The sequence below is a fragment of the Hoplias malabaricus genome, chromosome X1, assembly GCF_029633855.1.
Source record: "Hoplias malabaricus isolate fHopMal1 chromosome X1, fHopMal1.hap1, whole genome shotgun sequence".
Taxonomy (NCBI): domain Eukaryota; kingdom Metazoa; phylum Chordata; class Actinopteri; order Characiformes; family Erythrinidae; genus Hoplias; species Hoplias malabaricus.
This window is the reverse complement of record NC_089818.1, coordinates 3,358,602-3,372,128: the sequence shown is the minus strand read 5'-3', so window position 1 is coordinate 3,372,128 and position 13,527 is coordinate 3,358,602. Positions and strand designations below refer to the sequence as shown.

General features: G+C 41.9%; 1 protein-coding gene across 2 annotated transcripts in view; it reads left to right on the top strand.

Annotated features, from left to right (window-relative positions):
• The first annotated feature begins 3,957 nt into the window (after positions 1 to 3,957).
• Positions 3,958 to 13,527, top strand: part of LOC136675412 (potassium voltage-gated channel subfamily B member 2-like) — a 30,127-nt gene continuing 20,557 nt past the window's right edge. Inside the window, exons 1-2 of one of the 2 annotated variants that reach the window (XM_066651944.1) lie at positions 3,958 to 4,261; positions 6,981 to 7,675. In XM_066651944.1, the coding sequence (XP_066508041.1) occupies positions 7,100 to 7,675 (576 nt within the window). In that variant the 5' untranslated portion in view covers positions 3,958 to 4,261; positions 6,981 to 7,099. Of the gene's footprint in view, positions 4,262 to 4,429; positions 4,534 to 6,980; positions 7,676 to 13,527 lie in introns of those variants that run through there. The other variant, XM_066651945.1, reaches the window with a different exon arrangement.

The following is a 13,527-nucleotide window of genomic DNA, read 5'->3' as shown; positions in this document are numbered from 1 at the left end:
CACCCTGGAGGGGGCGCCAGTCCTTCACAGGGCAACACACACACACACATTCACTCACACAGTCACACCTACGGCCAATCCACCTAACAACGTGTGTTTTTGGACTGTGGGAGGAAACCCACGCAGACACAGGGAGAACACACCACACTCCTCACAGACAGTCACCCGGAGGAAACCCACGCAGACACAGAGAGACCACACCACACTCCTCACAGACAGTCACCTGGAGGAAACCCACGCAGACACAGGTAGAACACACCACACTCCTCACAGACAGTCACCCGGAGGAAACCCACGCAGACACAGGGAGAACACACCACACTCCTCACAGACAGTCACCCGGAGGAAACCCACGCAGACACAGAGAGAACACACCACACTCCTCACAGACAGTCACCCGGAGGAAACCCACGCAGACACAGGTAGAACACACCACACTCCTCACAGACAGTCACCCGGAGGAAACCCACGCAGACACAGGTAGAACACACCACACTCCTTACAGACAGTCACCCGGAGGAAACCCACGCAGACACAGGTAGAACACACCACACTCCTCACAGACAGTCACCCGGAGGAAACCCACGCAGACACAGAGAGAACACACCACACTCCTCACAGACAGTCACCCGGAGGAAACCCACGCAGACACAGAGAGAACACACCACACTCCTCACAGACAGTCACCCGGAGGAAACCCACGCAGACACAGGTAGAACACACCACACTCCTCACAGACAGTCACCCGGAGGAAACCCACGCAGACACAGGGAGAACACACCACACTCCTCACAGACAGTCACCCGGAGGAAACCCACGCAGACACAGGGAGAACACACCACACTCCTCACAGACAGTCACCCGGAGGAAACCCACGCAGACACAGGGAGAACACACCACACTCCTCACAGACAGTCACCCGGAGGAAACCCACGCAGACACAGGGAGAACACACCACACTCCTCACAGACAGTCACCTGGAGGAAACCCACGCAGACACAGGTAGAACACACCACACTCTGCACCATTGTGCCGCCTTAAATCAATAAATATATTTTTTTAAATCAACAAAATCTAGTAAGTATTTATTTTTATTATTTTAAGATGATTTTTTTATTATTAATATTTTGAACACCTTTATTTCTTTTTATAAGTCTTTATTTAGAGGGGAAAATGTCATAATCCAATGTCCTGTCATTTATTTTACCATTGAAAAAAAACACATGTTCTCTCCAGATAAAATAATTAAAAAATATGTTGAATAATCAATCATAATGAGAAATATTAAGTTTATTATCAGATTTAACATTTTTATATTTAAAATATATACCTTTTGCAGTCAAATATAAGTACTTTCAGAGCAGGACCACTTAGCTGGACTTTGTTCACTATAATGGCACTAAAGAGCTGTGCTGGCCCTCAAAAATAAATAAAGAGACCAGGGGACAGTTCACAGCATTCATGTTGTCAGACCCTGTAATGTACTGGCGAGCATGACCTTTGAGTTCTATTTTCAGCTTTCTCCCTTTTTTAGCATTTCCAGAGAATGTTATAACAATTATAACAATGTTTTATGGAAATACCTTCATTGTTGTTCCTGATGGAACAAATGAAATGCTATCAGGAAGATGAAAGAGGAAAAACAACTTTAACTGATTGGTTAGCATGTATTTGCATAGCAAGTACTGCAGCTAGCGATTGTGCTATTTTATTTAAAGCTATTAGCCAATCTACCTGACATTTTAGTAAATCATTGGTTCATTCCTTTAAACACATTCCTTTAGATACATTTCTTTAAAACTCACAAAAGCTTATCCTATATTAGCTGTTATGCTAGCTAGGCAATGGTTAGCAGCTGTTGATTGAAAGCCAGAGAAAACAAGTTGTAAAGTTTGATGACAGTGACTGGCTATTACACATTCACAGCACTAACATTAAACTATTCAAATATCATTGTCTTATATTTGAACACACACTATTTAATAAATATTTAATCTCCTTTTAGTTAAGTCTGCTTATGATCAATCTTAATAGGCAAGATAAAAGGCTTTACACTAGTTGCTGGAACTTCAAAGTATTTGATTGCATTCTGCCACATAACTTTGATTAGATCTGAATAAAAAAACACCAGTCCAGTCCATCCCAGAGGTACTGGATGGAGCTCCATCACTCAAGAGAACAGTTCCACTGCTCCATAGCCCAAAGCTGGAGTTCAATGCCCCTCTTAGCATTGTGCATGACCTGAAGCTCATGTGCAGCTATTCCAGAGCATCCCATTTCATTTCATTTGTGTCTAAAAGTTGAATTCGCCCATTGCAAAGTATTTACACATACTTAAACCAACAGTGTACATAAACATCATAATTGGGCTCCCATCCTTGGTATTAAAATAATCTTCTTAGTAAATGGGCATCGGTGGAAAACTGGTCACATCTCTCCCTCCTGTGGTCAACAGGGACACAGCACTACCTTTGAAGGAGTTTGATAATCCAGATCACCCAGACAAGAACATCTTATACCAAATAAACCCTGTCATTATCACAGGGATCATCCGCCAGCGCACAGGCTTTATGGAGATCTTCATTTCCTTAAATAACACATGTTCAGATCAGGGTTGTGTGAAATGACACTGATCCTAGCACCACCCCAACTCCTACTCCAACCCCTGAAGCATTTAATGTTGCTCCATCACACACACATCCACTGCACCACAGCCAAAAGCAAGTAAAACTAAACAGAAAAAATATTTCTGATGTTTAACATTTCATATTAGATATTTTAAGTGATAAAATATGTTTCCATTCGTGAAATTTCCTCACTACTAAATATTCCACAGTCACTGGACAGTGGTGTTATAATAAAAAGTGGACGTGACTAGGAACGACAGAAACTCAGCCACGAAGTGGTAGGCCGCGTAAAATGACAGGGCGGGGCCAGCGGATTCTGAGGGGCATTGCACTCAGAGGTCGCCAACTTTCTGCAGAGTCAATCGTTACAAACCTCCAAACGTCATGTGGCCTTCAGATTAGCTCAAGAAGAGTGCGTAGAGCTTCATGGAATGGTTTTCCATGACGTTTTCTGGAAATCCGATGGACGAGTGTGGGTTTGGCGGTTGCCAAGTGAACAGTACTTGTTGGACAACATTATGTCAAGTTATGGTGTGGGGCTGGGTTCAGCCCTTAGCTCCACTGAAAGGAACTCTTAATTCTCTTAATACCAAGAGATTTTGGAAATTTCATTCTCCCAACCTTGGGAAGAATTAGAGTGGAGACTGTGAGCCAGGACCCGTCCAACATCAGTGTCTGATCTCACAAATGCGTTTCTGGAAGAATGGTCAAAAATTCCAGTGAACACACTCCTAAACCTTGTGGGACGCCTTCTCAGAAGAGTTGAAGCTGCTATAGCTACAAAGGGTGGGCCCACGTCATATTAAAGCATATGGATTAAGAATGTAATATGTGTGTGAAGATAGACGCGCAAATACGTATAGATAGACAGAGAGAGAGAGAGAGAGATGTATGTTAATGAACAGGAACATTAGTTCATTTACCAAATTTGATAATTAGTCTAACTCCAAATCATCTCAAGGGTCATGAATAAGGCTCCATCACTCAAGATACGACAGCTCACTTACTCCAAAGTTGGCCTGGGGGGCTATATACCCCTCTAGCTGGCGCTTGGTATTGAGCATGAACTTAAATACACGTGCAGGTGCCCCAGAGCACCACATTAAATTCCAGGCATTTGTAAGGAGGTTAAACATGTTGGACAAACGTATCCACATTCAGAACATATCTGGATGTGCAGGTTATGAGGAGCGTCTGTAAACTAGACTCTGCAACACAGCGCTGGACGTCGCGGGACGGAAACTGTGCTGCTATCCTTAGTGATGTACAGTCCAATCCAATTAGCCCTCGCCTACGACTGTGATGCAGCAGTGAGGGATTCTGAGTGTGGAGAGTGAGCAGGAAACACACCGAGCGGAGTGGGACACTTCACAATCAAACGGGGCTCACTTTTTACGTACGAAAACACAGAAAGCATGTCTGGAGGGCGAAAATAATCGACTCCGCTTCTTTCTCCTTTTCGTCTCCAACAAGCCACGTGTTTACATCTAGAAGAATGAAGAGGAGCGGCGGACCTTTCCCTCGTTCTCTTTCCTCCTCCTCTCTTCTCATGGAGGCTCAGTTACAGACCTAATCTCCCCGTCTTCCTCCTTCTGCAGCGGAGCAATGGAAAAAGTGGGCAACTAGAGAAGAAGGTACGCTCTCATTCCAACGTAACCGTCAGTTTCCTTTGTGTGCTCGTTCCTTTTTTCCCCTTTCTTTGCTGTGTTTGATTGTGCTGCAATCCCCGAAGATTATCTACTGAAGGCTAAAAGCTCCATCTGTCGCACTGTGAAAAGAATCCCTCAAATAGTGTTAGAACCACTACCGCTAAGTTTTGGTCCTCTTTTACAGGTTCTGAAATCTCTCAGGCTAGGTTCTAGATAGTTCGAACGGTTTCCAAAACACTTAGGAGACTTAAATGAAGGTTAGTGTAGTAAAAATGGACTGTTGTGTGACTAAAAAAAGGGTGTGACAAAAACTTTTCATTTAAAAATGGCAAGTGCAGGTCTGAGTCAATAAAAATGACGGTTGGTAGGTTTTCGTTTGAAAAGGGGCCTTAAAAACGGCTGTATTTGAAAACGCTCGTTGCTAATATACTTCAAAATTGATAATATTCTTGAAAAATTAAGTAGTTGTGAAGTAAAATATGATTTTTGACCAATTTCAAACTGGACACTTAAAAAAAAAAAAAAAAAAAAAACCATAATGTAAAAACTCCCCTAACCCTTCAAATCAATAATCAATACTTGGATATATGTTTATTGTACTCCAGAATAGCAGTCTCCATGTTAATGTGGCCAAGTTTCTGTAAAGAAGTAAGTTTTCTACATTCTATTAATTATTATGTGTGACATGTTCAGTTATATATAGTCTACATGAAAAATAGTAGGACCTTAGAAACTGCATTAGAGCATCACAAGTTTGGACTCCTATATTACTAAGTCAGTTGGGTGTATTCTGAATTTGAATGTTTATGTATCAGCATTGTCAGATGTATATATGAAAACTATTGAGTCACATCACTGGGCACCAATTCCAGTATCGATAAGGCATTCATGTGTTCTCTTATTGGCTGAAGGGGTATTCTTGGAGTCAAAATCAAAATCAAATCCTTATGAGGCAACTTTGACCCTGGGGCCAGACTCTGGGCCCTCTCAGGCTCTAAAACAAGGGCAGCTTTCGCACCCAGCTGGGCTTCAGAAATAACAGGACACTCCAACCTTGTGGGGATAAAGAGCAGAGCACCTGATGTATTGGATGTGGCAGGGTATTAACTCGGGGCAAACTGCTCACAGTGCAAAAGGAGCCGCTCGACTTCTCCTCAATAGCTCCATTACCAAACACTGGCCTAAATAAGTTCCCTCTCTGGTTGGAGGGGTTTTAAATAGCCCGGCTCTTACCAAGTCTTTTAAGTGCAGGAAATAGCAGCATGTTAAATAGTCCTGCAGGGATTTGTGATCAGGACGGTTTTAAACGCCCAATCGCATTACGCTCTCCTTCTCTTCTGAGATCGCCAGCCCGGTGCGGCTTGCTGGACATTTACTTGCTCAAAGTCCAGTTTCCACCTGTTACACACCCCACTCTGTAGATGTAGGAGAAAGTTTTAACGTCTCTGGTCCAATATTTTCATCACTGTCCTGAAAATTGCAACTTTACAAAAAAGGCAAAAGCTTGACCGATTTCTAATGCAAGGTCATGTACAGAGATTTCATTCCAAATCATTGGGACATTTCCGATTGATCCCTCTTCTGTGAATTATTCACACAGGCTGAAGAGCAGCTCATGAGTTCCAGTGATGTAGAATTAATGAAGATTGGAATTTCAGTATTCAGGCATAGTGCACAAATTAAGTTTATTTGCTGATTGTAATTAATTTGCTGATTGAAATATTAATGTACATCGTTTTTTTTCATATTTAATTGTATTTTTCCTGTATGTGAAATTCATCAAAGAATTCGTCCATTAACATGTGCACAAGTGTGTTGTTGGTACGGGACGTGTCCTGTATTTTCTTGCAGAAAATTGACAATAACCACATTTTAAACTGGGTGTACAAACGTGAGCATATTTGCGTACGCTGTAAAAACTCTTTAATAGCGCTATATCTCACAGATCTGCTACTTTCTGGTTCCCTGTAAAACTTTGTAAAATAGCTATAAATTTATTTGCTATTGTGAAGAAGCTTTATCAACCTCTACATTGAGTTAAAATTCCACACCTCAATAAAAATTTTCTGGAATCACAAACAGAGTTTTGCTACTGAGAGCTTTTTCAGTCCGCTGTAGGAGATAATAGCTTGGAACTTTTTGTCCAGGTATTTAGTGTTAAGCAGAAGGGCACTTATGTAATCCTTAACCCATTACTAGACAAGTTGTTAAGTTCATCTGAGTGCTGTGGAGATCTTACCGCATTATCATTGACATGTATCTAGAAAGAAAAATCCATTTCTTAGTATTCTGTTTAACACTTTGTGAAGTTAAATGATGCCAGATGATTTATTATTCGTTATATTTACATTATTGAAGTATACAAAAAAACCCATTGCTTAATCTGCAACAAAATATTCATGTCACTCTTAGGTGTAGAACCTAAAATGAATGTGTGTATGACGTCTGCACAAATCAAATTATAAATTAAGACACTTCTCATATTTGGACACTCAGTGTAGTTTAATATATACTTCATACATCACGTTCTCTTTTACAATTAGATCATTCAGCCTCTCTTTACGTTAACGTGAGCATATTTGGGGCACAGATAAACAGCATGTACACGAGGCCAGGTTCGCATTGCTTAATGCCCAATGTCAACTAGAGGGGTCAGTGTGAATATGTGATTGCCTGTAAATCTCTCTCCCTTCCCTTGTTGCAGGTATGAAGGGCCTTGTCTGAAGTGGACTCTCTAGTTTAGCCTCTTTGCTGGACCTTCCTTTCATTGTTGACAAGCTCATCTCTTCCTGACCAGCACAGCTTTGGTTTCAGCACGTCGTCATGGCTGAGAGAGCGATGTTCGGGGCTCAGAAAGTGTCTCGACCACAGGGTTCACTCCCTCCAGAGCCCATCGACATCATCCGGACCAAGGCCCGCTCCAGGCGGGTCAGGATCAACGTGGGTGGGCTGGTCCATGAGGTACTGTGGAGGACACTGGACCGGCTCCCTCGCACTCGGCTGGGGAAACTGAGAGACTGCAACACTCACGACACCTTAATGGAGATCTGTGATGACTACAGCCTGAACGACAACGAGTACTTCTTCGACAGGCACCCGGGTGCCTTTTCCTCCATCCTGAACTTTTACCGGACGGGCAAGCTGCACATGATGGAGGAGATGTGCGCCCTCTCCTTCGGCCAGGAACTCGACTACTGGGGCATCGACGAGATCTACCTGGAGTCCTGCTGCCAGGCCCGGTACCACCAGAAGAAGGAGCAGATGAACGAGGAGCTGAGGCGCGAGGCTGAGACCCTGCGGGAGAAGGAAGGGGAAGAGGTGGATGTGGGCTGCTGCCCGGACAAGAGACAGAAACTCTGGGACCTGCTGGAGAAACCCAGCTCCTCTGTGGCTGCCAAGGTACAGCAAACAATCCTTCCTCACACAACCTCTTGGCACGAAAACACACTGTCCAAACACGTGCTCATACAATTATGGTATTTGGTAGAGACCCTTATCCAGAGCTGCTTACAATTTATTCAAAGTGTAGTCTGCTGTGTGCAGGGCAGGTGGTGTTACACCATCCACATCTAGCAGTGGTCTAAACACATGCTCAGACACACAGCCCAAGCACATGGCCCAAATATTCACATGGGTGTCACAACTATCGCTTATAATGTTAGTGTGGTTTGGTCAAGCATTTGGTAAAAGTTGATGTATTTGGGCCATGTGCTTGGGTTGTGTTTTTGGAGTTAAACCCTTGTCCTGTTTCATGCACATTTCATGTTTTCCTGCACTAACACACACAGTACAATTCAGGAAGGGCTTGTTAATTACCTGATTATCTGGATTAAAGGTGTTAGAACAGCGAAATCGCCAAAACTGACCTGCACGCTCAATCAAATGACAATATGTTTGTAGTCTAAACCTGCGTAATACTGTCTTCCTGATTAGATTTATCGTATTCGAATCTAAAATGATCCTTTGAAAGCCCTCACTTCTCAGAATTAAACAGGCTGTGAGAGTAAAATCAGATTTAATTTACTCTACTGCATTCTAACAGTGTAAAATCATATTTTAAGCATGTGAATGGTGTCATCTCCTTTTTTTACCCAGCAAAATGAATCTCTCAAATGATATAATGCTTTCTTTTTTTTTCACAGTACATAACTTTGATGTTAAAGTCTGCAGAAGTTACATTGTAATCGCAATGTAATTCTCATGCATCTTCTGCTTCTGCTTTGCAAACAAGGCCAGTCAAGCTGCGGCTCTAATGTCGTAAGACAAGGCACATATTGTTTGTGTGCCTGCGCCCATCTGTATGCGAGGTTTAAAGCCTTGGCACCTCCACTCAAACTCTTTTGAATTGGCACAAGTCTCAGAGCAGATGCATATTCATGGAATCTCAATGTTGCTTTGTGACAAATGGCGGTGTATACATAGTTTATGCTCACATATTGGTTTCTGTGAGGGGCTGAGGTTTCTAAACATTGTTGGATATGTTCGGGGTGTGTTTATGAAATGCAGATTGGTGTTTTCCTGCATATCGAACGTATGAGAGCTGGAAATGTCAGTTTTGTTGTTTGTTTATGATGAAATATTATCATTATTGTAATCAGTCACATCTCAGTATGCTTATTGGAGTGTATCATGGACAAAGGTAGATGAAGACCAATTGTAGAGGACCTGTAAACCATAACATAACTGAAAGGATAGTCATCTGGTGAATTAACCTGAGTCTCCCATCATTTCGTTGGCAATTAAAGGCATTAACCTCCCAGTGTCAACTCCTTGGGGAAGGCTTTAGACCTGATGCAAAAATTTGGTGAGGATTTGGTGGCATTCAGTCATTAGGATTGTACCGTCATGAGATCCATTACCAATGTTGGGTGATTAGTTACAGATCACAATTTCCACTCCAGCTCATCCTAAAAGCCAGTTCCAGGTTTTATACCCCACTAACCTTGACATTGTGTATCATGAAATTATCATCAAGATTGTTACTGTATGTTACTGTATATATTAGCCATAGTGCCCACATTTACAGCACATTATTTGTTTAATGTTGTTAAAGGTAGCTCCCTGGATCAGTAACATTGCTCAAGAAAAGTCTGCTTCCTGTTTTTCCCAGTAATCGTCCCAACGTGCCAAATTAGTTTTTCCATCTTTCAGCCCATTGTTTTCAAATCAAATCTTGTCTCTTTTTTTGCAGCACTGATCATAAATGGTTAATTGCTTCGTGTTGCAAACTCTATTTCTTTTGAGTTCAAGACATTTCCCACTCACAGTGTTACGCCTAACGACCTTGTTAATATTTAATATCACACACTCACAAACTTTGCATCATTTAAAACTCACGGAAGACGAGCCCAAAAGTGGCTTTTATGACTGTTATATAAATATTTATGTTACTTTACCATTTTTAACCTACATTACACAAACAAAAAACAAATGATCAGTGATTACAAGGCAGTTTACATGTGTAGAGGAGATAAAGACCCCGCTGAATTGCGCTATGGAACGGGAGAACTGCATTTTATTGGCTAATGGAAGTCCATCTAAACTTTTGGAGTGTCAAAGCTAATCAACCAAATTCAGCAAATGACCTCACCAATGCTCTCATGTCTGAATGCCATCAGACCTCTAACAGCAGTGTAACCTAGTGTAAAGCCTTCTCTGAAAGCTTATGGCAGGAGAGAGAGGGAAGAGCCTCCTTGTTAATGGTCTTCATTTCATAGGAAGTGTGGATGAGCATGTGGCCATAAATGATCAGTGGATATTGGTTGTACCATGTTGACTCAACCCCAAATTTAAAGTTACACAATATGTCCAAAAGTGTGTAAACAGCTCTTATAATTAAAAGTACCCTTCTTGCTTAAAGTGGAACATTTCATGAGGTTAGACTGTATGTCTAAGGGTTTTTAGATGCCCACTTTTACAAGTGGGACTGGTCATTGGGAGTGCTAGTTCAGATTAGATTATACGTCCAAGGGTTTGGAGATAATCCTTATTTAAGAAGTAGAAATTGCCATTTAGTGTTATTCCCTCAGGTTAGTTTCAGGGCAACGGCTCTAACTCTTGGTGCTGGAGCTGTTAAGATGAAGCACAGAAGCTATGATCAAGACTGTTGTTTGCTAACACTGAGCACTAATGCTCTGAGAGAAGGTCACTGAATGAGCTGATGCCTTTCTACAGTGATACACACACACACAGAGACACACACACACAATCCCACAGGCCCATCGCCCACTTCCCAGAATGGGCTCATGGAAAGCAGTCAAATGGGCCATTAGTACAGAGCTTTAATGTACATTCATTTTTCCCCCCGCCCCTCAGGTGCAATGCCACTTTGTAGCCTTTATCCGAGCTTATTGTTGAGGATTTTATAGTAAACGACAAAGCAAGACTTTCGCAAGATGCAGTAAATACAGCTAATGGTCTCAAAGTGCGGGATCACTTTCCATGTCTCTGGCACAAAGGCAAATATAATGAGAACTGTCTTTGTTGGCACTGTGGTGGTGGAATGCATCTATTATTTAGAATCTCTTTGTGATTATTTGTAAGTGTCCGATTCAGACATTCTCCTGATGTCACCAGACTACTGAACTACAAAGGGAGATACGAGAAAAAAGAGACCGAACCTGAGTGACAGAGAGATGGACAGAGCTGGAGAAAACATTGAAAGACAGAGAAGAGAGAGAGAGTGATGTGGAAATGTGGAGATTAGGAGAAGGGGCACGAGGATGAGAAAAGAGTGAGCACATGAAGAGGGTGTTTGAGAGAGAAGAGAGAAAAACAGTGAGACGTTGAGTCAGTGAGAAAGAGAGAGGGAGAAGGACAGATGGTATTTCCCAACATTCCATCTCTGTGTGCCCCTCAAATGGCCGCCTGCTTTGAGATGTATTTCAACAAACACCCATCTTCCTGAAATAACTGAGGAAAATGGGCAGGTTCCCATTCGTCCAGAAGGCAGTTTCAGCTGGATGTTAGTGTCAGGACTGGAGCGGGCAGCTGGAACCTTGGGTTCTGTTCTCACCAAACAGGACAGAGGTAGATTTGCTGCAACTGTGATTTTTTTGGCAGTCAATCATCTGTATGAGTCAGCAACACTTCAGCATTACCACAGCACACAATCCGGTCCGATTATCTATGCTCCAGCAGGACAGGAAAAAGATGGATTTTGGGGATTTAGCAAAGGGAGACACCTAAAGTCCACTGGGCATCCACTGGTGTCTTCTCTGTTATTTTTATTTCATTTTTTTATTTATCTACACTCTTAGAAAGTTAATACTATGTAATATCGGAAAGGTCTTTGATTAGTGTCCTGAAAAATAATTTTTCAATGAATCTGTACATTAGTTTTTGGATTCAAGGCCTACAAATACCCAAATAAGCCTGAAACAATGGCTCTAACAAGCCATTCTGAATAGAGATCCAGTATTTTGCCTTCTGCTCATCTGAATATCTCCAATCACAGCGCTGGGCATACAGTACCAGTTAACTCTCGATGAGGCCACAGCTGTTCACTGAAAACCGTTGATGTGACGACCTCATGAAGCCGACTGAGAGAACGGTGAGCGTGTGTAAATATGTTATCAAAGATAAAGGTGGCTACTTTGAAGAATCTAAAGTATGAAACATTTTCTTTACTAACTTGTTCCATAGGTGTTCCTTCAGAGTTTTAATGTCTTCCGTATTCATTTACAGTGTCAAAAAAAAACAACAACAAAGAAAACCATTAAATCAGAAGATGACCAAACTTTTGACTGGTACTGTACCTTCAAAATATGTGGAAAAGGGACCAAAACAAAGGATACCAGTGTCCAAACCTTTGACTTTTACTGTATGTTAATGTGAGAGTGCAAAGACAAGGTTAAAAACCCTTAACACAAGAATAGAGAAGGAAGAAAACTGAGCAAAAACAGACAAAACTAGAGCTTCTGCACTTTTCTCCTCAATGCTGCATCCTTGGGAGGTGGGGTGGAGCAGTGGCTCATTAACATTTAAAACAGCAGGTGCAGAAATTGGCCGCTCTGAACAGGGGTGTTTAGACAGGGAGAGATTAGTGCTGTGGTGCTTGAGCCTTGTGGTATTTTGACCAAAGCATGTCTCAGATATGTCTTTAAGGCCGTAGGGAAATGTGTTACCTTGTGGAAAAGGGGCTTAAAATGGCTTTAAAGGTTTGAGATTTCATAATTAAAATGTCGTCATTATTTTAAAAACTTTTTTGAAAGTAACATCAGTCCTTTAATAATGTTACTTTAATGTCTTGTCTTGTTGGTGAATGAAGCATTAAAAATACCATTAAATGAACTCACATTGAAAGTTACGGCTATAAAGGAAATATATTTTTAGAACATTCCACTGCAGTAAAGTTTATCCCTTTATTTCAAGTGCGATATTCACTTATTTTATTCTCATTTTTAAAATTCAGTCCTGTTTTTATGTTTGTGTTTGTAAAAACCTGAGTTATTAGTGTGATGTACGTTATGTAGAGTACACAGTTGGACATTATTAAGGACACTTTTGTCCAGGATTTCATTGGCAGAAAGAGAGTGTCATTTCTGTGATTGTATTCAAACAGAACGTGTGGTTCTCTTTGGTTATCACTAAGTCAGGGAAGGTCTAGCTGACACTGTTTGAGGTGAGCTGCGTCCACTCAGTCCCAGCAAAAGGATCGCGCCTTAATCTCCTTTGGTTCCTAGTCTGCTCCCTTAAATAGCACACGCTCGGAAAGGCCTGGCTTGTCTGGTTTATGCCTGGAGAATGCCATCTGGTCACATGGTCCTAATTAGGAGGTGCTTTTCCATCGCTAAGAAAGAGTGATTAAGAATTAGAGAGTGGTAGAACTTCCCAGTCTTTTCTTTACCTTTCTGTCCACTTTTCTCCATGTTCGGGTCAAGGAGAGGTGGAATCTATCTATGAACTCGTGCAGATGGCTGAGCTTTTATCCTGCCTTAAATTAGCCCCCCGTTCCCAACTTACCGAATTTGAACAAGAAATCGGTAGCTCTCGTGTGATGAGTATTGGCAGATTAAAAATCCTCCCAAGATCTAAAGGCCTTCACCTTGCTCTTTGATAGCTAATGTATCGATTAGCTGTAGCCTTGGTCCGTTTTAGGCCGTCCCCGTCCCCCTTGACATTCTCCTGCCCACGGCATCTCAGAGGATTGAGCCGGGCGTCCTCTCCAAAGGGCACCCGGCTCTAACCCTGTTGCATCACATGATCAGGCAGAGCTACTTAAAAGAGCTTGCCAGTCTCTGAAATAAAAA